The sequence below is a fragment of the Calidris pugnax genome, unplaced genomic scaffold (genome assembly GCF_001431845.1).
Source record: "Calidris pugnax isolate Ruff unplaced genomic scaffold, ASM143184v1 scaffold24, whole genome shotgun sequence".
Lineage (NCBI taxonomy): Eukaryota > Metazoa > Chordata > Aves > Charadriiformes > Scolopacidae > Calidris > Calidris pugnax.
Genome location: NW_015090922.1, coordinates 16,089,694 through 16,116,517, shown reverse-complemented (window position 1 = coordinate 16,116,517; position 26,824 = coordinate 16,089,694). Strand labels below are relative to the sequence as shown.

At 48.7% G+C, this 26,824-nt stretch overlaps 1 protein-coding gene across 1 annotated transcript in view; it reads right to left on the bottom strand.

Moving 5' to 3' along the window:
- Window positions 1-26,824, bottom strand: part of MDGA1 (MAM domain containing glycosylphosphatidylinositol anchor 1) — a 144,417-nt gene that overhangs the window by 7,312 nt on the left and 110,281 nt on the right. Inside the window, exons 11-14 of the mRNA XM_014950442.1 lie at window positions 21,662-21,839; window positions 20,555-20,578; window positions 13,038-13,190; window positions 11,709-11,843 (exon numbers count right to left, since the gene is read on the bottom strand). Coding sequence (XP_014805928.1) covers window positions 11,709-11,843; window positions 13,038-13,190; window positions 20,555-20,578; window positions 21,662-21,839 — 490 coding nt within the window. The remainder of the gene's footprint in view (window positions 1-11,708; window positions 11,844-13,037; window positions 13,191-20,554; window positions 20,579-21,661; window positions 21,840-26,824) is intronic.

Here is a 26,824-nt window from a genome sequence, read left to right as displayed (position 1 = left end):
AAATGTTACCTTCTCACAACAAGAAAAGGTATTCTCTCAGTTTCCACAGGATGGGGACTTCACTGTCTCACTGAATAGCTTTGTGGATCCGGTGCAGGCTGTGCTGGGAGGCTGGCAGGGTCTGTAAAGGCAGGGCTGTGGGCACAGTCCTCAGGGATGGCAGAGAAGGCAGAGGTTTCCTCAAGAGCTGGGGGGTGAATGCGGGATGATGGGTGGGGAAAGGCTGCTGCCTGCCGAGGTTGAGGCACAGCTCCGTTTGCAGGACTGGGATGGAGGGCAGGCAGCTGGAGCGGCTGGGAAGTGAAGGGAGGATGAGGCTGCACGCTGAGAGACGTGGGATGGGTAGGGAAGGCTGTCGGGATCCAGAGCCAAGAGCTGGGCTGGCTGCAGGCTTGCACACAGATGGGTTTCACTGCAACTCCCCACTGCGCTCCTGCAGGATCCCTGCTCTGACACAGAGCGATCTCAGGAGATCAGCTGTCCATGAGGAATTCTGGCTGCAATCCCAGTTTAGGTTCAGCACCCAACTGGGAATCCAGGGCTGAAATTCTGTGTGGATTGCTGTGATTCTGTGTGACTCCCATCAGTCATTCTGTGTGATTCTGTGTGAAAGCTCCTCTGGAAATTCCCATGGCTTTTCAACTGCAGGCAAGACAGACTGAGATAAGGAGAAAGAACTAATCCATGGCAAGAGATGTCCAGTGGATGGAAAGAGATACATGAAACAGAGAGGACTCATATATCCTGGCAGGGTCACTTGCAGACCCAATATGAGGGCTAAATCCAGGCTAGGGAGAAAAGAGCTCTCACATTTAGAACAGGGGCTCTGAGCTCTCCCTTACGTGGTTTAGCATAACACCGCTGCTCACAAACTAAAAGCCCAAAGCTTAGTGCAGACAAATCCCAGGAGTGAATGACAGTCTCCAGAAAGAATCTATTACTGTTCATAATCCCCACAACAAATGTCTCTCTCCCTCTCTCACTTAAATGGATGTTAATGAATAGCCATCAGTGTCAGGCTGGTGTTCTCAGTTGCACTGCTGTGGGGGAAAGTTACTGCTCTGAGAGCTAGAAAGCAGAAGGTGGAAAAACAATCGTTGCACAGGCAGAGATGGAGAAATAATATCAGCTTATACTGACTCATAATTTCTAGGAATGTAAGTTGTCTTCCTGCCATGATAAGATGTATTTACCTTTTCACAGTCTCTGATGCTGCTTCACACATTAACATATGCGGAGTAAGACAATGAAAGCCTCCCAGCTGCTTTCCACTGATGATTACAGAGAACTCTCCATATCTTTAACTGATCCCAGCTTGGTGTGCAGGGTCCCCTGTGTCACAGGGTCACTACACAGACCCCTTCCTGTAGCCATTGCTTCAGTAACTTCAAAGCAGGAAGGTTCAGAGAGCTCATCAATAGTGAGAAAACGGAGTCTTGATCATAGTTTGGAACGTACCACTACCCCACCTCTACTCACGAGGCATCCCATCGGCTTTAGAGAGACACTGAGCACGTTCAGTGCTGTGCCACAGGCTGGCTAATTGCTATGGGACATTCTCTTCCTGCTTCATTACAGTGAGGAGGCTATAGCAAAAGGGATCAAGGGAATCAAAGCCTCCAGTTCCCTGCTGTGGCTGGGACTTTCTGGGGATATAAACAGCAATATGGTAAGTTTTGATTGGCAACGTTTCCCCTACAGCAAACCTGTGAAAATTACTTATATCTGACTACAGGGAATTTTCTTTGGGTTTTACTGTGGATTTAAAAAATCAAAGAAACAAACACATTTCCACCCCTGACCTCCTAAAACACCATCAAATGAGGATGGGCTTGAAGCAATATCCCCTGACATGGCAAAGCCAATTGCACAGATTGATCTATGATCCATCACTTTCTGACCTGTCTGGCATGCATATGAATTTTGGGATGGAGGGAATGGACCAGCAGAGAAGCAACACCACTGTGCTAAGGGGAAGTGGACATGTGGCTGGCAACCAGGGGGACACATGCTGGTGGCAGGGGACACCTGGGGCATTCAGGCAGTGGGGTAAATGGTCGTGCCTGCCTCACGATGAGGAACGCAAGTGCTAACAGGAGGAAGGCAGGCAAACTACAGCTACAGCTCCTTCTCTCCAGCATATCCCCACCTGTCTGTGTACATGGAGAGCAGATGGTGATACGGTAGAAGCAGACTTGCAATGGAGCTATACTCGAGCTCTTTTGCTCATTTGATCCACAGTCTAATTACAGAAAGTGTTGGCATAGAAAGATGAATGATACAAGACTTCCATCTTTGATGCTGTGTGTACAGAACAAAATCCTGCCACCCCTTTTCATGGAAAATTACCTCAGAGCTTGTTTGCAACCAGAAACAGGCTTTCTAAGCATGGACCACAGCATGTGGTTTAAGGAATTCAAAAAAGGAAAAAAAAAATCTCCACACTCCATAGCATTAAATTAATGCTATCTCAGAAGAATAAAAGCCCATCCAATACGCAGCCAGAACAGAGCAGAGGGAGGGTACAGAGTCTGGCATTTAGACGACAAGAATTGGGAGTCCTTGGTCTTTTTGCCAGCCTCATGGCTGATTCACTATGGCATCTTGCTTAAACCTGTACTTAAACATTTTGCAGGAGACAATGTGGACTGACTATGTCCTTCCCTACAGGATGATGGGGTGCCTGGCTCCCATCCCCAAGCCCAGCTGTGTTTCCACAGCCCCTGAATGCTGCTGTGGGCAGCAGCTCTGCTCTGCTCCCATGTGCCAGGTGGTCGCACTTCTCTGCACCCACGGCCAGCACACGAGTCACCGTGGAAATCCACAGCAGATCTAAACAGCTGGGCTCCCATACCCATGGACCAGGCTAGGAGCATGTTCCCTCTGCTGAGCTGTGGTCCCACTTGCCTTCAGTCCAGATGCTCAGCCTAAGTCACCAGGTCCTCAGTTTCCCCACACATCCTGGAGACCTGACCTCTGTTAGGCAGAAGGACGCAAACAGGCAGGATGGGGTCTACCACTCTACCAGCTTGACGGGTGTTGTTTACAGCCCAGCAAAGGGAAAGACAAGTGACATCTTTAGCAGAGTGAGTCTCCAAACACTGTGCTCCAGCATCCGTCCCCCTCCCTTGCCAAGCCTGGCAGGGAGAGCGTGTGGCCAGCCTGCAGGCACCAGCCAGCCTTTGCAGAGCTCGCTCTTCCCAGCCCCATCTCAGTGGACACAAACACTTCCCCAGAGAGATGGCCACTGACCCACGTCAATGGGTCTGGGAAGTACCCAGTAATTTCAGGGTGAATGATGGGAAGGACGTTAATGAGTGCCTCCACTTGTTCAGCGAGCAGACTGGTGCTTGGGCTGCCTTGCTGGTCTCCTTGCCCTTAGCACCCTGAATGTGCTGCCAGGCCCTGTTCTGCACAGTGATGCTCCCTCATGGGATGGAGATCCCCCCTGGGGCTCACCCTGCCTTGCTACACCCCCCTCTGCACTGGCATATGCAGGGCACTGTCAGAAGGCACTGTCTGGATGCAGAGAAGCTCCTGTTTGCTCTGTGTCCTCTCTGCCATGGTGATTCATGCTAACGCTCCAGCTCCTTGTGGGAATCTCTCCATAACCAGAATGTGTGACAATTTACAGCATCTGTCTGTCCATACACCTCTCTACACAGATTCTTTCTCACGGGATTTCTTGCTCTTTAGGAAATACCACCAGCCCCAAAAGGGAGGAATTTGCATTACAAGAAAAAACTCTATATTTGTTAGAAATGTTTCCTGTTGTTTTATACCCTAGACCTGCCTCAACAGCTTGTCTTATCCAGAGATCATTGTAAAGGTTAAAGATGTGCATCCTTAGAGACCCCTCCCCATCTCTCCAGCCTAAGAAGGAGAGATATGGATGTAGCTGTGCAAAGAAGTCCTCCTGGACATTTTGAGCAGAACTCCATCTTTAGAGACCGAGATTGTATCATCCCTTATCTAGGGCTTGCCCTTTTGTTCCTAGCAGAGATCCCTTTAGATTAGAGCATCTAAATCAATGTTGAACCCCAGAACGGACTGTGTGGATTATGGTGTTAAGGCCCTACAGAGGGCAGATGCCAGATTTCTCATTAAAAAGACAAAGTCCAAGGCAGGGCTTGAGACCTACTCTGGTGAAGTAGCAGTGAAGATCAGCCCATGGACAGGATCATTACACTTGCTTTGTACCTCAGGCGAGTGAGGTGCAGCAGCCCATCTGTCTTCCCTTACGATGTTTTCTGGAACCAAGCTGTCTGAAGGCAGCCAAGCAGTTCCTTCCCTCTTACTTTAGCTGTACCTGGTGGTCACCAGAGATGCTGGGTACTACCTTAGGGGTGACAGGACAGCTTGGGGGAAAATGGGAGTATGAGGAATGTACCAAGGAGGAGGCCATGTGTAGGCAACTTTTCTCATCAATTTTGCAGAATCAAGAAGTGGAGTAAACCATAGCTGCTGTGAGGCCTGCTCGCTCCTTGTTCACCCTCTGTTCCGTGACATGCCCAGATGACTCCAGGCAAATGCTCTCTTCTCCCAGCTTTGATAACGGACCCTTTCATCTTTGCCACCAGAGACAGCCGGGTCCTTTGCGCGATTCGTGCGCTCAGCTCTCAGACTGGGAGCACGCCCTGTGCTCAGCTCTCTCAGACGAGCCGAAACAGACACAGTCTGCTTCATAGACACTGCCAGTTTTAAAAGAGCACAACAGCCAGGGGGGGGAGGCTGCCTGCGTCCCTTCTGTGGGCAGGCTTTGCAAACACCTCAGCCAGAGAGGAGGGAGCCTCCCAGAGCCCCCAAAATACAAGTGGTGTCCTCCTGAGAAAAACCCTGCAGAAGCAGATGTACTTATGCTGAGGAAGACTTTGCCTGTCTCTTCTCTATCCCTATTAGCAACCTATTTCCCCATCATCTCCCAGTCTGTGGTCTCGGTCCCTGGAGCCAAGCACAGGGCAGCTGCACGGCTGCAGGGCTTGGAGCAGATGGGCTGTTTTAGTGCGATGCTGAAGGCAGCAAGACAGCAGGAATGAGCAGCTGAGATCACATATTCTTCCTGTTGAACTGAAGACACCACTCAAAATCTGTTCCCTGGCCTCCTCCTCTTCCTGACCCAAGGAGATGTGAGAGGTGAATGTTTCAGGCCTGGGAAGTGGTTTGCTGCAGGAAGGCTGTTAAGAGTAGGCTGTGTTCCCAGCTTTGAGGCAGGATGCATTAAAGCAAGAGACTCCTTTCCCATTTCATGCCTGGCTATACTTTCACCAGAAAACTTCCAGGGGACTGGCTGAGAGAATGAGACTCCCAGCCTGGATCTGCAAACTCTATCATTTCAAGTGCTGGGGTGCCTGTCCTCCCTGCAGAGCTTTCTTTGGGAGAGGCAGTCGCTCCTGGAAGTAGCAGTGATAACTGACCCTGGTTGAACATATTCTGATTTTCTGGGAAGCACTTCAACATGTTACAGAATCATGTGTTGCTGCAGTTCAAGAACAGATTGGGATTGCACAAGTAGTGTAAAACAGTTGTGCACTCTGCTCCCCCAGCCTTTACCCTGTCAGAGCACCCAGGAGGGTCTCCGTAGGTGCACCTGGAATGACCAGCTTCAGTCTCCACTTGTACAATTGTACAATTGTACAATTATGGCTCTGGTGAAATAGTTAATGGTCCATGGAGAGAACAGAGGAGTGACCTGGGAGTGCTAAAGGAGTAGTTGGGTATGCACTAAGAGCTCTCGTTTCCTCTTAAGTGTCTGTTAAGTTTTGTATCTAGCAATTTCAGAGTCTGAATAATAGATGCAATGCCTGATGTCTCAGGAGACACTTGGGTTGCAGTGTATCCTTACAGCTACTCAGCTTTGCACAAGGCTGCTGCTGCTGTGAGCCAAGTCTGAATGGAAAGACGCCTTGCTGAAAGCCTCGAGGAAGGGAGGGGAGATATATAGAGTTTCTCACCAGACAAGTAACAGTGACTCAAATCAAGTGAGGAGAAGTGAAGATGACCTGTGGGAATTCATGGCATCCGCAAATGAATTGGTGTCACCAGTCTGTGCCCCTGACAACTCTCCCAACCAATTCTGCAGCAGGAATGTGGTTAGATCATGACTAGTAAGACAGAAGAAGAGGACTTCTGAAGAAGGCAACATTCCAGTGGCTATTTACACCTGGAACTTGGTTCAGTGATGCACTCTTAGGGAGAGGCAAGGAAAGGAAGGGATCAGTGCACCTAGATTCAAGGTGCTAAGCAGAATGCCTGCATCAACATGAAGACACATTATTGGTGGAACAAAAATGACGTATAGCCAAGCTACATCTGAATACCTTTCCCTCTTCTCCATGTCTTCTTCAGTTTACATGCCAAGCTCGTTGGCTCAGGGATGATTCAGTCTGACATCTGCAAGCCTTCTCAAGTCTGCTCCTGGTGCTCTTTGTAAATAAACATCCAATGAACGTGTGGACACATAGTATTTACTGTGCTCCAGCAAGAGTAATTGAAGAGAATTCTCTGCCTGTGGTTATGCAGGAAGTTTGATTAGATGATGTATTGGTCCCATCTGGTCTTAATAATCTTTAAATCTATGGCTCTACTCCAAAGCTCACTGAAGTCTTTAGAAAAACAATGACTTCAATGGTCTTTAGTTCAGAGCCAGTGTATTGAACCTACAGAGCTTGAATGACTCTTTACAAATATGTGGTTATCCTGCCAGGTATTTAATCCTTTCTCATGATCATGGTGTTTGACTAACTTCCCCAAAAACAAGCAGATACTACCAGAAGAGACCACAGACTATCCAAAGGGTCCATACCATACCCCACAGGAAGCTTCTGGATGTCTGCACAAAACATTAGTCAAATACATCTATTGATGGAAGGATGAGTAAAGCCAAAAACCCATCTGAGTAAGTGGAAAAAGAAGTATTAAAAAAATTGAATACATTTTTTCATTACAAACTATTCACTTAACTCTAACTGCAACTTGTTTTCAAGAGCCTAGAGGGAAGTGAATCATACTCATTAGGAAAATCAGCCTCCCCCCAATCAATCCAGTGATGTAATCTCTACTGTGTAGAGTTATTGCTCTGGAGATAATGGCATGGATTTCACAAACTACGTATTTGTATATAAGGCAAAATTTATATATCCAACAGAATGCAACTACCTCCAGGGTGCCACTTGCATAACTGTGCGGCAGCAGAGTGTTGTGTTCACAAATGAGGTTTGGGTAGGAATGAGGGAGCTATGATGTTGAATCTTACAAAAAGTACATCTTCATGACTAGTTTACAATTTCATTGGCAGCTTCCCATCCTGATTATACATAGGTCAGACTTAGCTGGGGTGATCAGATAAGGTCTGTGTCAGCACTAAGCTGGAACAACAGCACATTTAACTCTCCATGAGTTTCACAGATGCTGTACATGTGCCAGAAAATAAGTCTGTTCCCTGATTTCTGGGAGACAAACTGGAAAAGGTAAGACCATAACAGAAAGGAAGCTCAAAGCACAAAAAAATGCAAGCAAAGAGCAAGGTCTTCAGACATTGCTTTCAACCAGGTCCAGCTCTTGAAGCTGTATCTTGTCATAAGCCTGTGTACAGTGACTACTTCTATTAAAAATACAGCAAAAATAGTCTGAAAAGGGTCTACCACTGAGCTCACAAATCAGGAGGGTAAAAAAAATGCTGTTTGAGTACATCCTACATCACTGCTTGCCATGTAGGTACCCCTGTGAGCAAATAAACTCCTTGACATGAGTGTTTTCCCCATGAGCACAGACACTGGTTAACGAGACAGGGAACGTTAGCGATTACTGTGTACCCTGGGGACCACAATGGCTACACAAAAAGTTAAATCCTCTGTGGCTCAAACTTCCTCATCTCTCTGAGCAACCATTCTTCTGGGGTCTGACCCTGAAGGCATCTCCTGCTGCAGGGTCTGTGAGAGCACCCAGCAATGGGCAGGAGGCCACGCAGATCATAACTTGGCTACCACCAAACTAGGAGATGTGAGAGAGAGAGGTGGCAGGGGATTATGGTGGGAGCTGTCCTCCATTGGGTTCACTGTCCTCTCAATGCACTCTGCCTCCCAGGCAGCCCCTGGGAAGGGAGGAAGAGGAGTTTGATGGCTGAAGCAAGGACTCGAGGATCTGCTCCCACCTGCAATGCTGACTCACCAAGCCAACTCACCAAAGAGGTTTTTGAACTTGGTGACTGGTTGCTGCCTGCCATGGCTGTCTTCCTCTCCTGAAGAAAGCAAGCAATTCCTCGTTTGATATATACATGCTCCTGCTGCCAGCAAGACCCCCTCATTTTTGAACGCCTGATGGAAACAGGATTGCTTTCCTTCCCCTCCCCCCGATTTTTGTGTTTGGGCTGGCAGGATCACAGGGTAATATGAACATTCGCTCCGGAGGGGGCCGGAGGAAGGAAAACCTATGACCAAATAACTCCAGAAGAACGGGAATTGCCTCCAGGGAGTTCCCCTTCACCCTGCTCTCTCATCAGCTGAGAGATATTCAGCATCACCCTGCTCTGCTAGTCGCTGAATATTTTATACCACGGCTACAAACGCTCCATTTGTATTCTGCTTCTCTCTTTCGTCATATCTATTATAAACGAGTAGTGTCTGGGAACTCTCCCAGGGAAGATTTGCCTGGATGGCTATGGATATTTTATAGTCAAATTGTGAGAGTAAACCAGCTTTCAAGTTCTGTAGAGGGGGGGAAAAGGTCATAAAAGGGTTATTAAAAAAATAAATAAATGTCGGGATTTTATACAGCTTCTTTTCAAAGTGACAGAGCTTCAGTTTGCTCCACGATGGAGATGAAGCTGCTAAGAGAGCCCTGGGCTGGAAGATGTCCTCTTGCTGGCACTGTCTGCCAACAGGATCAATCTGACATGCTCTCGCTAAGTGCTACAGCTGGCTCAGCAGGGCGGGCATCTGGCTTGGTAGGACTGGGCTGGCACTTGGTGAACCAGGGCTTGGGGCTGTGTCTGCAGGCATCAGGGACAGCTGGTTACATGGGAAGCAAGACCTGGCCCAGGGCTGTAGCCACCCCACCTTTACCTTCATATTGTCTCATACATGATACAGGTAGGAGGCCAGGGTCTGCCGCCTCATTTGACAGGAGAAGTCCTAGCAAGGAGCCCTGTATCGGAGAGGGGCATTCTCCTCCAACCCAGGCCTAAAGAAGAAAAGCTGAAGGAACTTACTTACTTTGCCCTTGGGAAGGCTGCCACTTCCCCAGGTGACTCTGAGAGGACTTCAGTCACCAAGGGCATCGAGCCTGGCACCATCTCAACCAGTTACAGCTTTCTGGCAGGGTTTCACAACCTCTGCACAAGCAAAACCAGCCAGTGAGTAACCAACGTGCATTAGAAATGTAGATGGAGCCATTAGAGCTGCTGGTGAAACAGAGCGTGTCCCAAAGGCGGGCTCGTTGGCGTGTGTGCAGGGATGAGGACAGCTACGCCAGAGTGCCACCAGCGTGGCAGTAGGGAAAAACACCAAGCAGCGTAAGAGTTACCAAGTAGCATAGCGGGAATGATAAAAAGCAGACAATTTTAGGATTATTAGGCATTCTGATATTTCCTGGAGAGGTCTCCGTTTCACTCTGGTGCCACAATATGTAGAAGAGAAGCCAAAACAATTACAGAATATCACGACTGCCCCTGAAAGAAACTCCAGAGTAGAGAGCAGATACAAGGTACTGAATCTCAATTTGCAGACGGATATATTGTGGGTTCGCTAGATGAAGCCACATGTTCCACAGGCCAAGAGAAAAAGAACTTTTTCTCCCTTCTTTCTCTTTCATTCTCTGACTCTATCTAGTCAGTCTAATTTTAAAATAATTTATTCGCTCTCAGCTCAGCAGCACCTACCCTGGAAATCATCATATGGTATTAAAGAGTCTATCCACTTTGCACAAATTTATCAGTGCCTTTGTGCCACAAGGGGAAAATGGGAGCAGGAAGGAGCAGCAACGTTGAGTATGGAGGGAAAAAGCAACACATATAAAAGGCATCTGAAGCTGAGGAACAGAAAATGGCACTCGGCAGCTTTCTTAAGTCACAGTGACTCTTGGGAGTCACTGTATCTTTTGCTCTGAGCAATTTGTGGATGGAGCAAACAAACAAAGAGTTAAAACGCTAAAAGCCAAAAGCCTGTAATGAACTGATTCCCTGGCACGTCCAGTCCACCCCATCTCTAGACAGACCACCACATGAGAGCTGTAAAACAGAGCTCTCTTCCAAAAGCAAGCAAAAGCTGATGGGCTTTTACTTTCCCTGTGAAATGAACTTGGAAATATGACACATAGCTGTATTCCTAAAGGAGACAAAGCGAGAGAGGCCTCCTCCCTGATCATCTTCTTTCCTATTGGTCTGGGCCACCCTTCATTGCAGTCACAAAGAACAAGATGCCTTTCAGAGCCTCCAGGAGAAGATGCGCAGGAATTAGGCAGCAAGGCTGACTGACCACAATGGACAACTGCAGGGAATAAAATGGAATTTGCCAGCCAGCATTAACAGCTGGGCTCTGTCAGCTAAGCAAGACCGGCAGGTCCAGGAAAGCCTGGTGTGACCCGACACGGATGGTGCTCTGCCTGAGCAACCTGCTGCTGCCAGCATGAAGACAGTGCAGAGCAGCCCATCTGCAGAGGGAATACAGGTGGGTGCAAACACCTCCGACCTAGCCAGGCTCTGAGTGCAAATATGAGCCCTCAGAGAAAAGACAGAGATGGAGACCCGCTCAGTGAACTGCAGCCCAGCCCTTACTCCTGCCACCCAAGGGGTCAGAGTTTCAGCTTTGCCCCCACAGAGAGAAGGAGACCCCAGATTTTGCAGCTTAACTGCTCTGCCGTCCCACACGTGCGCCGAGATGCAATGGCCGGGCTTGGGAGCGTGTTCCCTCCCAGTGACATCAATGGTGCCAAGCAGAGAGCTGTTAATTAACCCCGTTTATTGAAGGGCGGACACATTCCTGCCTGGGCCCTGATTTTTCAGTCAGGCTCCAGTCCAGCAGGTGATTAATAACCCAACGTGCCGTGGGAAGAGTGCATCTATTATTCAAATTAATGAAATTATAATCAAGAGGTGACGAATTAGCAATTGCTCCTTGACTGGATATGGAAACTCATTAGTGTGCCAGGCACTTCTAGGGTGCTCGCTGCACTCCTAGGCTTATGGTTAGAGGGGAGGGAGTCAGGCAGAGCAGACACGTCCTCGGCACAGCTGAGGGGACACGTCCTGCCCACGCCAAAATAGCTGCAGCCAGCACAGAGTCCTCTGGCCCCACAAAGCCCCTCCACCTCTGTCTCCTCTCTGATGGACGGGCTGTTCACCTGGTGTCCTGCTGCCTGGACCAAGGTGGCAGTGGCCGTGAGTGTACATACGGGTACAATGCACACTTTTTTGTGGAGGGTAGAGAGCCTTATGTCAGAGCAGGAGCGAGCCAGAGGGGAAGGGGTGATGGCTGGCTGCAAGATACTGCCCCAATGATGGGCTGTAACAGCCCCTCAACACTGACACTGCTGGGGTGTGGGTAAGGGACAACTATCTGAAAACAACAGCCCGCTCTGGGGCTTTGAGGACTGGAGTAGGGCTCCCACCCCCCCCTAAATTGCCAGCTGCGGGCACAGCTGGGGGAGCAGAGGCTGGAGATCTCTCCCCACAGCCTGCACCAGGCTGGGGTTAACCTTCTCCGGAGGGTACTCACCGATGTGCTTCCCATACATGTGGTAGTAGAAGGAGACACAGTAATATTTGGCAGTGATGTTGTAGAGGGGACTGATGAGCCGGGCTTTGTCTCCCGTCACCCGGGGCCGGGACGCCTCAATGAACATGTAATAACCTACAGAACGAGAGGGAAAGGTGGGGAAAGGCAGCATGCACTGTGTCTCCCTCCCTGCAAGCAATGGGATGCCAGAGGCTAGGAGACCACTGCTCCTCTGAGAGACATGGTCTTGCCCTCCCCATCCACTCTGCATCCACCGCGATCCCGGCCAGAGACACCTGCAGGATGCCTGCAGTGCCTCCCCTGCCTCCACAGCTTTTGGGGGAGAGCAGGAGAGATGGTCGTCAGCAGACACACTGTGGGCACATGCAGCAGATGAGTCCCTGAGCACACACATCTTTGGAGGAGCCTTCCTCCTGCGGCACAAGGAGCCCCAGAGCTGACTGCTCTGCGCAAGGAGGCAAACAGAGAGAGGAGGGAAAAACCATTCCAGCCTAATTGCTCTGCCTCAAGCAGAGGGAGAGAGGATTCAGTATATCTGGCCTAAACAATATTGTTATCTAAAGAGAACAATACCAAAGTAGTTGTTAACAACCCAGGGAGGAACAGATTAGCTATTTAATCTGTTGGCATCGTTTTCAATGTTCAATCAGGCTGGTGTACTGAACACTAATGGGAAAAGCCATTTCCTGAGCTGGCCAGTGGATGTTTCCCATTTTTTTCTGAGTTCAAAGATTCGTGCTTGCGTATAAATTTCCTTTCCTTGTTACAGAATGGAGAAAGCAATATCCAGCTAAAAGGGAAGCATGTTCTCCATGCACAGCTAGCATGAGCAATACACAACACCAGTCTCCTCCATCCGGGGTGAGCCACTTGCTGTCACCCCACAGGCAGCTCCTGCCTGGTCTCTCATGCTCCTGCTTGGTACTGAGAAGATCTGTTTACCTCCCCGAGACCTTCTTTGAGGAAACAGCTGGCTAAAACCAGCAGGGCTGCTTCTAGGTGTTAGAGAGGTTCTCCTACTTGTTTATCATTTTCTGTCTTCAAAACAAGCATCAAATGGGACAAGGGCATCAGGCAGCAGGCAATTAGCTGGTAACAAGAACTAATGCTCACACTATTCCCTTAAACAAAGTCGTGGGCGTTTTAGTTGTGTGTTTAATGCCAATCAGTAACATGCAAATTAACTGCCTGCTCCCTGCACCCCGTGTGGAGGAGAAGCGTGTTGTTTGGAAAGCAAATCAGAGCTCCACCAGCTCCCAGAGCCGTAGGGCTCCTGACAAGCCAAAAGAAACCCAGATGTGTGCCTACCCTCCGGCGTACCGCTGATGTCTGTGGGGGGCCCAGTGTTGACGGTGCGCTTGGGGTTCTGGGTCAGGGCGTTCTGCCGGGTCCAGTCGAAGTTGTCCATCTTGTCCTGCACGAAGCCGCAGATCTTCTCATCCTCGAAGCGGCAGGTGTTATCTGCAGGGAAGGGAAGGGTCTGGTTCAGCTGTAGGTTTTCAAACCTCCTCCCCAAGGCTGCCTGGGTGCTTGCAGCAAGACGCAGGGCACTGCTGTGTCAGCACTGCGGCTCTGCGTCACGCCGGGGACAGATGGGCAGCCCCCCAACCTCAGGAGGAGGCTGAAAAGGAATATGTCCATGATCAGTATGATTATGGAAGAGCTAATCCAGGCTGATGGATGTGATGATCTGATGAAATGGAAGAAGGCTATTACGGCTAAAGAGAAAGAGAGATTCTGCTTGGAGGTCTGAGGAGTCAAACGTCGAGGAGGGTAAAAAGAGCATTGAAGGCAAACAGGCCACAGGGGCTTCTAGACCAGAACAACTTGATGGTAGAATAATTTCCCCAGGAGAGAGGAAAAAGCACCCGCAGATGACCCCCCCACACTTTGGGTTATATCTATTAAACTAAACTATGGCACACATGAAAAAAATCAGCTGCAGAGAAGAGGTCAGCTCAGTGCTGCAAATGTGTCATTTAGCTAGAGTACATCCAATTTATACCAGCTAAAAGGCACGTTTGTTATTGCAACTTACACTGGTTCCCCTAACAAAATAAGTCATGTAGGTAAAAGATTTTTATGTAGGATCAACCAGATGTGCAATGGGGCTCAGTTTTATTACTACCACCAGACAGTCACACCCTACAGCAATACTGTAAGACAGGTGAAAAATCTTGTGCATAGACATAACCCAATATGGACTTGCAGAGATTGGAAGGAATTGGACTTGACCAGGCTGAAGATGGTCCTTTGTCTCTAGCCTCTGTGGTAAAAAGGTAGTTCCTGAGCCACAAAACCAAAGGCCAACAAACTGCTTTGCACTGCTGACACAGTAGGAGAAAGATGGAGGAAGCGGACAGCAGAGATAAAGAAAACAGGTCCAAGACCCGATGTGAAAATTGCTTTGTGTTCTGAAAGGTCCCTGGGCAGAAACCAGAATTGGAGAATGCACTGAGTGGGATCTCAGACCTTGCGAGTGGCGCAGACACAGTAAGCACAGATCTCTTTACCTTCTGCCTTTATATAAGAGCAAGGAGATGTGCTATGAAACTGAAAGATAAAGTACTTAAAAGCCATAAAAGAACACATACAGAAAAGAAAATATAGACTCTTGCCAAGGGCTAGGGATGGGCTAGAAAGCTCATCCACAGCATGCCAGTGCAAGACTCAACTTTTGGGGGTTTACCCCCCACACTGTTCCTATCATGCCTAGATGAAGGGAAGCTCAAATGTCTACTTGAGCTTCTGCATTCCTATATTTTCAGTAGTGGTCTCCTCTGGTTCCTGGGCTGGAGGCTCTCTTGTCCTAGCATGGATGACTGGCAGGACACCTAGGGCAGAGCAGGGTAAGTAACCTATGGGCTAGATGCCAAGGATGGGATGAGCAAGGGCTGCTTTCTGCAATGGCAGGTTCAAAAGCTCCAGGCAAAAAGGTCAAAAGTACCAGGACATGGTACACTATGATGGTACAAGCCTCACACACCTACCATGCACACCAAAATCTGTCTTCTTGTACCAAAGAGGAGAGATTACCCAGGAAATGAACAGCATCTCAGAGTGAAGAACCTCCCAGTTCCTACCTGCAGCTAATACCCTCCTCATGGGGTCTCCATGCTGCTGTTCCCCCTTCTTGCCTGGTTCTCTTCAGTATCACGCTTATCAACATTCATGCAGGGGCATGACGAGCAACAGGCACAATCTGGAACATAGGAAGTTCCATTCAAATATGAGGAAAAACTTCTTTACGGTGTGGGTGACAGAGCACTGGAACAGGCTGCCCAGGGAGGTTGTGGAGTCCTCTTCTCTGGAGATTTTCAAGATCTGCCTGGATGCAGTCCTGAGTAATGTGCTCTGCGCAATCCTGCTTTGACATGATGATCTCTAGAAGGTCCATTCCAACTCTGACAATTCCGTGATTCCGTGATCACATCAAAGCAGTGAGAAAAGAGGAGGCAGCCTTCTGCTGTGGCCCACAAAAAGGTCTTCACCACCACAGAAGTTGGGCACTGTGCCGCAAGCCAAGGGCTTGGTTGATGGACCAGGTCAGCTGGGTTTTCTGTAAGCTCAGCGGGAAACGCTGTTCTGTGAGCTGAGCACAGCCATCGGGAGCTTGGCTGGGCTGGCCACTTAGCTGCTGATTAACCCTGGCTAAGTGCTTTCCGTTCAATGCGCTCATTTCTAATTAGCATCCTAATCCAAATTAGCCACTGCTCCGCAGTGCCGAGCACAGGGGGCCACATGGCAGCTGGAGATGAAGGAGAAGGGAGTGGGGAGCGGATGACAGGACAGATGCCTGTGGGGTCTGAGGCAGGACAGATAGGTGGAGGGGGGGACACCTCTTTCATCCCCAGCACAAGAAGATGGAGGTGGAAAAGGGTGAGAAAGCAGCTTCTAAGGGTTCTTCCCCAGCCCTCATGAGGGAACTCATGGCTGTAAGAGACACCCACTGGTCCTCAGAGGAGGGGCTGGAGCCCACAAGCTTTCTGATATTGCTGGGTTGGTCTAACAGCACTGGCTTCTCTCCATCAAACCTAAGACAAACATTTGCATGTCTCCAGCTCACAGGGTGCCAGCTATAGTTAGAAGAAACAAGTTTTCTCTTAGAATGGCATTATCCTACACAGCAGGATCCACCATGACTGTCCTTTTACAGTCAAAGGAATAGCTTGCACCTCTGACCCTGCTGTACACATGGACCCTCAGAGGAGAAAGGTGATATCTTTCTCCAGCACAAAATTCCCTTAACAGGGAATATCAGATGGAAAGCAGAGCTGAAAGCTGCAACACAGAGGCCAGCCAGGGAACTGAGAGGGAGCAAACACACAAAGGACAAGGCACAGAAACCAAAGGAGAGACAGATAAAGAAGAAAGCCCAAGTTCAGATGGAGACCAGAGACAGCTGTGCAAGACAAGAGGATTGAGGCCCAGCTTAGTGCCAAGGCCTGGCTGTGCCAGCTGATGGACTGCTGTGCCTCATTTGTAAGAAGCCCCACACACCTATGGATGAGTCTGCTCAGAGAAGAAGATTCAAAAGCTTGAAGAGACCTCTTTTAATGCCAAAATAGGACCCTGACACCATCTTCTCCTGTCACTCGGATGTAGCTACTTCCAGAAGGCAACACTTCTAGCAGAGAGCATAAAATAGAGAAGGGTCCTATGCACCACAGATATCACAACATGATCAGGCTTATGTGCAACACCTCTCGTTGTGCGGGAGTTTATAACTACAGCACATTGCCTCTGCTTAGCGTGGGATCTCAAGGCACTTTGCAACACCTGATGAACAAGGCTTTTTAACATCTCTATGAGGTAGCAATGCCTCTTTCTAGATATCTCCTGCATTACATGTGGGGAAACATATGCACAAAAGTACAGAGCGACACGTTTAAGGTCACACCAGGCAGTGCAAAAGTTGGAAGTAGAACCCAAGTGCTCTGACTCCTGGTCCTTTGGTTTAAAACAAGCCACAGGAAGGCAAAGCTCTGCTGTTTCTCTGAGCAAGAAGTGGAGGTGCCCAGAATAACTAGGAGGTGTTCGGTGTGGTTTGGGACACCACCAGCACGTCGCTTCTGGATGGTTATCAGCAAGGCTCACCAGGAGAAACCTGACAGATCCACCTGAAAATGAAACCTTTAAATGACCTGATATTTCTCTGAGGCCACAGCAGTGATCTAATTGTTGACCTCAGCTGTGTGAAGCAAAACTTCTTGCAGGCTCACACCATCTGCCAGGGATCCTGGCTCAGCACTGCAGCGCAAAGGAAGCTTCCTGTTTAAAAATTAAACAGTGGATTTAAATATTGAACACAGAAGTTGTTCTCTGGATTGTTAGAGGCGAGGTGGAGGTGGCAGGGGAGCTGGCTCCTCAAAGGCTGGAGTTAGCGCTGTCTTCACCAAACAGATTTCCTTGGCAGGCTTTGCAGTGGCAGCAGCTCAAAGTGCAGAGATGTTTGCTCCCGGTTACAGACACCTCCCTGCATTCCCAGGGGAGAGACCCTCTGCCATGGCTATTAGCATTTCTTGTTGCTTTGCCTTCTTGAGAAACATAATGGAGGTTTTCATTTCAAGTCCTTAGGGGGAAGCCATCCCTGGTCCTGAAATTCAGGATGCCAGATGAATGCAAAAAATAATAATCCTATTCTAGCTGCAGACTATAGGTGAATAGCAGATGGAGCACACTTGAATAAAATTGCCTTCGTCATTTAGTTGTGGTCTGATGACTTAAGCTGGCTTGGAGCATAAGGGACTGTGCTTCAAGCCTCAGCTCTGTTGCCAACCTGTTGTGTGACCCACAGGCTATGACTTTCTCTCTGGACACCAGTTTCCCCATCTAGAAGATGAAGACAAGGAAAAATGCATTGCAACCTCAAAGTATGTGGGATCTAAGAAACAGCACTTAACAGCCTTTCCATGGTGAGTTTTTAAAGCATTTATAACCAGTAATGGAAGAAAGCTTCACAGTACTGCAACTGGTTGGGTCATACTGGATTGCCATCTGCTTTAATACCTCCAGCTGTGACAAGGAGATAATATGGCCCAGACAATCCTATTTACCATCATGATACAAGGAATTGGTGGCAGTCACCTTTTTTAACCTTTGCATTACACGCAATGGGCACAGATTTGAAAAATCCAGCTCTGAACACCAGGGTCACGTTTCATTCCCATATCTTCATACAGGGACAACAAGCTCAGATTCCTCTGGCCTATGAGGTGCTACCAGAGACAGGACACACAAGCACTAGACAGTAAGCAATGAGCCAGGGTAATCTACAACAAACAGCACCTGGTAACGATCACCACACACCATACTTGTCCATGATCCCAAAACATATTAGCACCACACACAGCCAGACCGCGGATATATGAGAAATAGTGTTGCTGCTCTGGAAGGACAAGACACACTGACCAAGAGGAAAAAAAAAACCACCAGCAATCCCATATGCTTCTTAATGTCCTCATCACCAAGACTGCAAATCTACATCTGCTAGAAACAGGGAAACCAAACCATCTACTGCTGATAAAATAAAATAGCTTGAGGAGCAGCGCTGCAGGGTTTGGTTTGAAAGTGAAGGCTATATCCAAATGAAACCGCAGAGGAGAGGTAAGAAGGGCAGAGCAGATTCCCCAGCACGGGAATTTAGTCACGATATTAAAATAATGTTATTCTAAGAGAACTTTAAGGTAATGCCTTAGAATTAAGATAATTCCAAAACAGTTTTTTAAAGATAAATTCTGGATTTTAGAACCAGATTAACTGATTTTTAAGACTTACAGTCAGTCTTACTGCTAACCTCTAAATCTTTGAAATCCTCAATGTCTTTTGTTCACTTGCCCTGCTTTTACTTTGCTTTTGCATTATAACCCCAGTACCTGGCTCTGTAACCATGCCACATGCATGCCTGCCCCAATGTCATTAACATCTTATTAGGCTGAGAGAGAAAATGCATGAAGAAATAATTGTATTAAGTGACTCCCAGAGTTTGTAAATTAATCACCATTGTGCATGCCCTTGGATCAGGCTGCCAGAGGCATTAATCATCTAATCTTTGCCTTTCACTTGAGAGCTCTCACTGTTTGCTCCCAGAATTTGGCTGAGCAGCCTAGCGTGAGGATACCTTTACAATCCTGCCCAAACCCTTTTCCCTCGGGGTAGTGGTAGCAGGGGCAGTGGGAAAATAACAGACAGCAGCAGAGATTTCCATGTCCCTGGGATGAGAGTCTGGGACCTGAGCTGTGGCCCGGAGACAGAGCTAAGAGCCTCGTATTTCACTGGCAGCAGGTCTGAAAGGAAGGGGCAGCTCTGAGAGCAAGTGTGGGGGTCGCAGTCAGCCTCAAGGCGTGAACTCACAGGCAAGACCCTGATGACTGGCACAGAGATCCCAATACCCAGCACAGGCTACGTAACTTGTATCAGGGAGAAACCCTAAGCCTTGGTTTTACTGCATAAAAAGAAAGCGTGGCTGAGTTATCCTCCACCACAGGCAAATTTCATGCAGTCGTTCCGGTCTCAATCAAGCTGCCAGAGCAACCCCAGGCGAGCAGTCTGAAGGCTCAGTGTACAAAGATCCCGATAGATTGATACAATTTGGAATGAAGTTGCTCTGGCTTTACCAATGATTTACATAGCGTAAAAGCAAGTGGCAAAAAGCCAAATTTTGTCACACCCTCTTGCAGGCTGGGATGCTCCAGTGGGTACTGAGGGTCGCTGGCAAATACGCTCAGTGTTTCCCAGCAAGTCTTCTATGGAGAATGTTTAAAGAGGGTCAGAAAGTGGGCACAAGCAAAGCAAAGGGAATCAGGAATTAGAGCCACAAAGCTCTGACTCTATAAGAAGCTCCTGCTCTCAGGCAAAGCATGGTTCATCAAACCATCCTCAGACTGTGAACTTGCAAGAGTGAATGCCTCTTGGCTGCCTTAAGAGATAACCCTATACCCTGTTTCCTGGCTTCTCCTTCCCGCTGCTACACTGCAGGGCAGCAGTAGCACTTGCCTACACATACACAAAGTAATAAATGAAAAGGCTGGATGCTGACTCAGCAGCTGGAAACAGAGAGAAAGAAGCAACTACATGAAAGAACCCACTCCTCATGGAACGCGAGCAAGTAGGCTGCCCATCTCTACCCAAGAGCTTTGCTGAGGCTTATATCCAACAATCGAAGCAAATAGTTTCACCCCCAAAGATCACTCCACCATTACTTACAGCATGCTAGAAATCCTCTTTTATGCTCAATGGGCACAAACCTGTTCTTCTTAAAGACCACCATTCTGAGACAATGTGTATTCTGCTCCCAAAATCAATGGGAACTCTGGGTGCTGAATAAAGATGGGCCTGCACCTTGGTAGGAATGACCAGAAATTAAATAGGCAAGTAAGCAGTGATGGCACTGGATGGAAAGAAGAAAGGTACTGTGCTTAAGGAATTTGCCAGAAGAACCAGATGTGAGCTGGATAGTGCTCCATAGGTCAGAAGGGGATGGGGAATATACAATCCTCAAACATATATATTCTGGGGAACATTTAATAACCTGTTCACTGGATGCAGATTGATGGTGTTAGGGGAAGGGTGGGTTCAAGATCATAGCCTATCCAGTCACAGAGACATCAGGTGTGAGCGGGGTATATCTCCTCACAGTAATTCAAGGTACAACAAATGGCATTACTTACTGGAAGCATTAGTGTAAGCCATTCTATCTTCTTTTGGGGAAAAAGATTTGGCGAAGATGATTATGTATTCCAGCTGTTTGGCTTTCCTGCCCTGCTGGAGCACTTGACTAACAGGCATTACATTCAAAACATAAATACAAAGGTTTTGTTGCTTACCTGTTGGGTTGGGATAGTTGATTGCTGGAAGAGGAAACAGAAAAACAAGTCAGAACAGCTAGTACTCCCTCAAATCGCAAATCACAATCAAAGTCTGAAAATAAAACAAATGCATCTAGAAAGGGCAGAGATGCACAAATCTCCTAGCAGTATCCCTGTGAAACAACAGTGCTCAGTGTCTGCCTTTGTGATGGATTAAGATGCTGACTCTCTGATCTAAGCAGTAACAGACCTTAAAAAAATCTTCAATTAAGGGGTGATGCGAGGATTGCACAGGGGAACCCCTCTGGCAGTTTCCTTCTGGAGCAATCATTGGGATAGCACCCACTTAGATACCAAAGCTTGGTATCTAAGGGGGACATCAAACACTTTGAGATGCTGTGGAAACTTGAGACAACAGGTATGCTGGGGACACCAGACCTGTTGTCACTGCACAGGAAAAGAGGGTTGAGTGAAATCATGCAAACACAGGAGGGGGATCTGTACTTCCTGGTGAAATACAGGGTCCAAACTCCTGATGGGAGTAAAGAAATCATAGGGTTGTGGGAATGAGGAGACTTCTGAGCTGTTGTGATGCTGGGGAGAGAAGCATGGTCAATGCATATCAATGGGATAATCTGGGACTCAGGGTATCGGACAGAGCTACAGGTTTACTAGCGACTAGTCGGGAAAGGAACTGTGCATTCAGTTCTGGAAAGAACTGAAGCCTCCTGAAATCCTCTTACTTTTATGGGCACATGGCTAATAAGCTGTGCCCAGTGGCTGTCCTCTAAAATATGGCATCGTGCCACAGGGGGCTGCAGCACAGCTTGACTGAGGACTGGGATTTTGGGGCTCTGCTGCCCACAGAGCAGCGAGTGCAAGTCAGAGCTGCTGAGAGAAGGACGGGTGCAGACTGGATGAGTGCTCTCAGAGGTCTCTACCTATTGCTCTGCACTGATGGCAACAGCCAAAACATGGCCAAACGTGATAGCACTGTGCCATCAAAACTCTACAGACCAGAGATCCACACAAGGGTCACAGGCGACAATGTCTATGCAGGCCCATGTCACTAGGCCTGAGGCTCGGACCTGCTCTCGTAGCCAGGACCGGGGAAGAGACACCTACGTTCCATGTACCGGATGACGCGGGAAGCCATATCTCCAGCCCCAAAGCTGGTGATGGGCGTCAGGCGAACTTCATAGCTCTGAGGCACTTTCAGGTTGGGCAAGATGTGCTCCAGCAACAGGCCTTTCTCCATTTTCTGCACAGGAATGAAGGTTTGGATGGTGCTTCTCTGAGCCAGCTGCGTAGAAAAAGAATCCACAGTGTTTAAAAAATCATGAAAATGGAAACCTGAGGGATCCTATCCCCCATCTAACACCCTCCTCTTCCTATACAGAGAAGTACACCTAGTTGATCAATGACATCTTCATGCAGAATCAGTTTGAGAATTTCCACCACTGGTACAAAACAGTGAACAAGAGCCTGAGCTCCCCCCAAGGGGAAGCCTTGGGGTCCTTACGAACTGAGGTACAACTTTAATTATGGGTCCTGGAGCAACTCTGTGCCAGAACCAATGTCTCCAAGAGCGGAGGAATGAACCCAACTCACCTCCATTAGTGCACCAAGGTCCTGTGCATACACAGAATGGCATTTTGCCAAATACACTTCACCTCACAAGCACTGCTGCAGAATTCATTAGTTTGCGGCCTGGGCCCTGTGGCATTTCACCTGGTGCCTCACTGGTACCTGTCTACTGCCATGCTTCCTCAGCACCCTTCCACAGGATCCACCCTTGAATCCTAACCCACGGTGCCTCTGCAGACCAGAGCAAGGAGTCTAGTTCAAGTCAGCATCCTCTGAAGTCACCAGCAGGGCTCCCTGTTTCTCTGGTGCCCATTGAGGCAGGAGCTGAACCATGCTAGCTGAACCATACCAGCCTGAAGATTGTTCAGTCTGCTAAGGAAGCAGGGAATTTTCAAGAAAGCAATGGGAAAAATTTCATTGTCAAAATCACCACCGCTAAAAATGATGAATTATATGTCAGTGCGACTTCCCTGCCACAGTCATGCTTGCTTGGCAGGGGAAGGACAAGAACAAGGATTGCATTGTGAAGATACAATTTCCTGCCTATTGCTGTGCAATGCCTGGATTCTTGTGCAAGATTTGGTCTCGATATGTTATTGGGGATGGTGGCCCTGGTAAAAAGACTTTTGGCAGGCCTTTCCATGGCCCAGTGTTCACTGACCCAGAAACTAACCCTCTACCTGCCTTTGATATACCCTTCTAGGCTGGCTCAGTGTTCATCATTAACTTTGAAGCTACAGTCTGACTGGTACAGGGATGCAGGGTGGAAGGTTTACAGCAAATCTGTCCATGTGAAGAATGTGGGGCAAGAAGATGGAATGAGGGCATGGCAGAAGTGAAGGCCATCAGCAAGGCAGGGCAGGGGAGCAATGCAGATGCGGCGCTTGGTAAACACATGCAACCCTCCCTCTGTCTGCCTCCAGCCCTAATGTAAATAACCCTAAGTTCAAACTCAGAAGCAATGGCTACCAGTGGAGAGCTTCCTGTGCCAGAGCCCTGTTTGTTTCCCATATGGCCAGGACCCACCTCCTCACCTGAGTTGATCTGCCCACAGTTTGGACAGTGGTCCCAAGTGACGGCGAAGGGCTGGACTACATCCTGCCATGGTATTGTGCTGGGGCAGAGACTGGCCCCTGGGAATCCATGGCTGCATGTGGTTCTCACAGTGAAGAACTTTGTACCTGCCTTAAACAGATCAAGGTGCAAGTTGCTGGAGGAACTGTTTTCTGCACCCTTTTCCTCCTCCCGCAGGCAAGATGGTTCAGAGGGCTGGGAACTTCTCTGGTGCCTTCTCCCAGCTTGGTCCCTTCCTGCAAGGCAGCTGGGAGCAGTCCTGGAGGGCTGGACCAGGGCACAGCCTCTGGGAACCCAGCATGAACTTGGCACCAGGATGCTGCTAGGATCCATTTGCATCAACAGCGTTCCATCTGCAGGTGCAGAAGCTGAGTGCTGATCCAACTGGCATGGCTACTGCTCAGCCCTCCCATCTGCCAGCCCTCCGCACCACCACTCTGCCAAGCAAGAGCAGAGCTGGCTCCCAGCGGCAGTGACCTCACCTGGGATCATCAGCACTAGACCCCCAGGTATCTGGGAGGAGAGGAGGGGGTCACAAGCCAAAAGCAGGCAGCCGGTGCAGTGCAGCTCCTGGCATGGGTTTTTTTGGGGAGCGCAGCCTGACTAGAGGGGCTAGTGGCAGCTCCTTCCCTCAGGCTGCCATGAGCCGGGGCATTGGGAAGGCAGCCAGCGGACTGGAGGAGGTCAGGAGCCATTTCCCTTGTCTAGACATAACCTTTAGAAGAGAAACAAAATGGAGAATCGGAGAGAAGCCCGAGGGTGAGATTCAGACAGTGCAAATTCCACCTCAGCTGGGAGTTAGCTGGAATTTGGGTATCTAAAGCCTCTGGGAGCAATGTCAAATCACTTTCTCTCCCACATGACCTAATCCAGGACAAACCAAGAAATCAACCTCTAGTCTGGCCTGCAAAGCCCTAGATCCCCTAGTTGAGTCTACCCTCAGAAGCACATGGGTTTAACCAAATAAATACCTGGAGAGAGAGAGAAAGCAGACTGGAGTCCAGCTCTAGCCCTGTAAGGAGACAAAGTGCAGCCATGTTCACTTGGGGAAAATGTACGAGGAGGTACAATGGAGGTATCTCAGTTCCCCCCTCTCCTACCTTTTCAGGCTGCTTCTTGCAATTATTTAGCCTCGATGTGCAGAATAATATGTCTGTCTTACCCCTGCGAAGTCATCCAACCCAGACCCTGGGAGAAACTCCCTTTGAGAAAAATTCACTGGCCCATCAATACACATCTCTGTTCCTGCTGGAATGGAGCTGAAAAAACACTCCCATGGGCCTAGAGAAGGCAGTATGCCATTGAGTTGGTTTTACAGGCCTCAAAGGAGAATGCTCCAAGGACCCATTAATTTCACTTGTGCTTCAGGGACTCCTGCTATCTCACGCCATGCAGGCCATAGCTAGCCTCCAGAAGTTTGTTGGCAAAATCAACATATAGCACCAGCTGAAGCCTTGCCCAGAGCCCAGTTACGTGGCTGCAGGTGGCACCAGCCTTTCTGCCACCACCGATAACTTTTCACACTTCCATCCTAGGACAGCTAGTGGGTCTTTACCCTCCACAAAATACCTGACACCTACCTCTTCTCTTAGCCTGTGTCCTGTCTCTATTCAACCTGCAACTTGAACAGACACAGCAACTGGCTGCTTTGAGGCTGCCCTCTGCACATCTTTACTACAGTCTCTACAGTCTTGGCATCCCAACAGAACTGGCCCAGGATGTCCTTGAAGGACTGGCTCTTCTGGGTGAAAAACAGCATTAGGCAAACGTGTCCCCTGGGCTAGCTGCAGCCACCAGCAGAAAGGGCCAGGTGCACTGCCAGCAGAGTTTAAAAGGCACAAAATTAGTGCAAGGGAGGAAAAGGGGTCAGCTCCAGCCTGCTCTGTGCACACAGAGCAGGTGCCAGCTTCCAGTCACTACCACAGGTCCAGCAGACAGTGACATTAAGGCCAAGGTCTGGCTTTGCCTCCCCCTCCCTAAACATCCTTTGCCTCCCTGGTTGCCAGCAGCAGGTCTGTGCAGAGCTGCATGCATCGGTCCGGCAGGAATCCTTTTTTTTTAATCCTCTGCTCCAATCACCTGTTGCTGCCCTCATTCTCCTGCTCTGTGCACGCTCTTCTCCCATGCTACCCTGGTATCTTCTTCCCTCCACCCCCTCCTCAGTCTCCTTCCTCCTGATCATGCTGGCCCAGTGCTCCAGCTTAATATTGCTGTGGTGCAGTTAATAAAGCAGAGGCAGGCGCAGAGGACAGTGAAACGCTGGCCACCTTATTAGAGATGCTGAAGCCTCAGTGGAGGATCTCACGCAACAAGCTCATTCATCACCAGGCTCGGGATGCTGCCAGTGAGGCCAGAACAAGAGCACAGCACAAAGCACAGCCTCATCTCTGCCTTCATCTCCTTTCATTTCCAATAATGAGAGGGAGGGGATGGGAAGAGATAAAACAAACAAACCCACAGTTTCTAACAGCTGTCTGCGAATATCACACAGGCTGCAGAGGGGAGAATGTACTTGCAGAATGAGCTGGCTAGAAACACCTTACAAAGGGCAAAATCAGCCCCGTGTGAGACATATGTACTCACACACACAGTGTGCAACCTGTCCCTTTCCCCTGTCACTTGCAAAGCAGTATCAGCAACCAAGGGAGAGCACACTCACATGTTCATAGGTACTTAGCCATTGAGCCTCTGGGACCTGCAAACTAGGTCTGCCCTTTCTCATTCCTACCTTATTGGCAGGTATTGTCTGCCCACTCCCCCGCCTTCTCATTTGAGCTGGCTTGTGATGCTTAGAGAGTGCTTGTTCTACTGTGGCCAGCCAAGCCTACTCATGGTCCAGCAGCACACACCAAGAGCCTCAGAGAGAGAAGTAGGATGGCACACTACCCCTGTCCCCTGCTTCCATCCCAGCTGGGACACTGTCACAGCAGAGGGGTCCAAAGTATGACACCACCACATCTATGTTTTCTGTTTATGTAGGTTATTAAAGGAAAAAAGGATGTTGTTTTCAGACTGAATGATGTTTAAGCCAGGTACAGATCAGCTAACAGACATAATAAAGCTGCTGTGTATTAACAATCACATCTGTCAATGTTAATGTTAACGTTGCGGTCCTGCTCAACAAACCACACCACACATTCACAAGATCATTTTTACCAGTTCAGTCTGATTACCAAGAGTCTTGGACACATTACATAGCTCTGTCCTAGAGTGCTGCAGGCATAATCTCATATCAGATTTCCCCTGTGGCTGCCATGAACTCATCCCAAAAAAGTCCAGCTAAGACACAGACACTCACTTCCAAAGGGAATGTCGTTCACAAGGACCAGAAACAATCACATAATAACCATCAACACTATGGGACTGTGGCCTTAAACTGCTGACAGACATCAGCAGCCCATCCTAAGGACTGGAAGGGGTTGAGCTTTGTTATGGTGCTGTTAACAACTCCTGGGATGAACACAGAGCTCTGCACTGCAAAATACCGTGCTACCTCAGCAGACATGCCTTGCCCTCAATTTTTGCACCAACAGCACCTCCAAAGCTACAAGATGCCTTACAGAGAGGTAAATTAAAAGAGTTTAGATGCCATGGACTTCCTAAAGCTTAAAAAAAGATCGAAAAAAA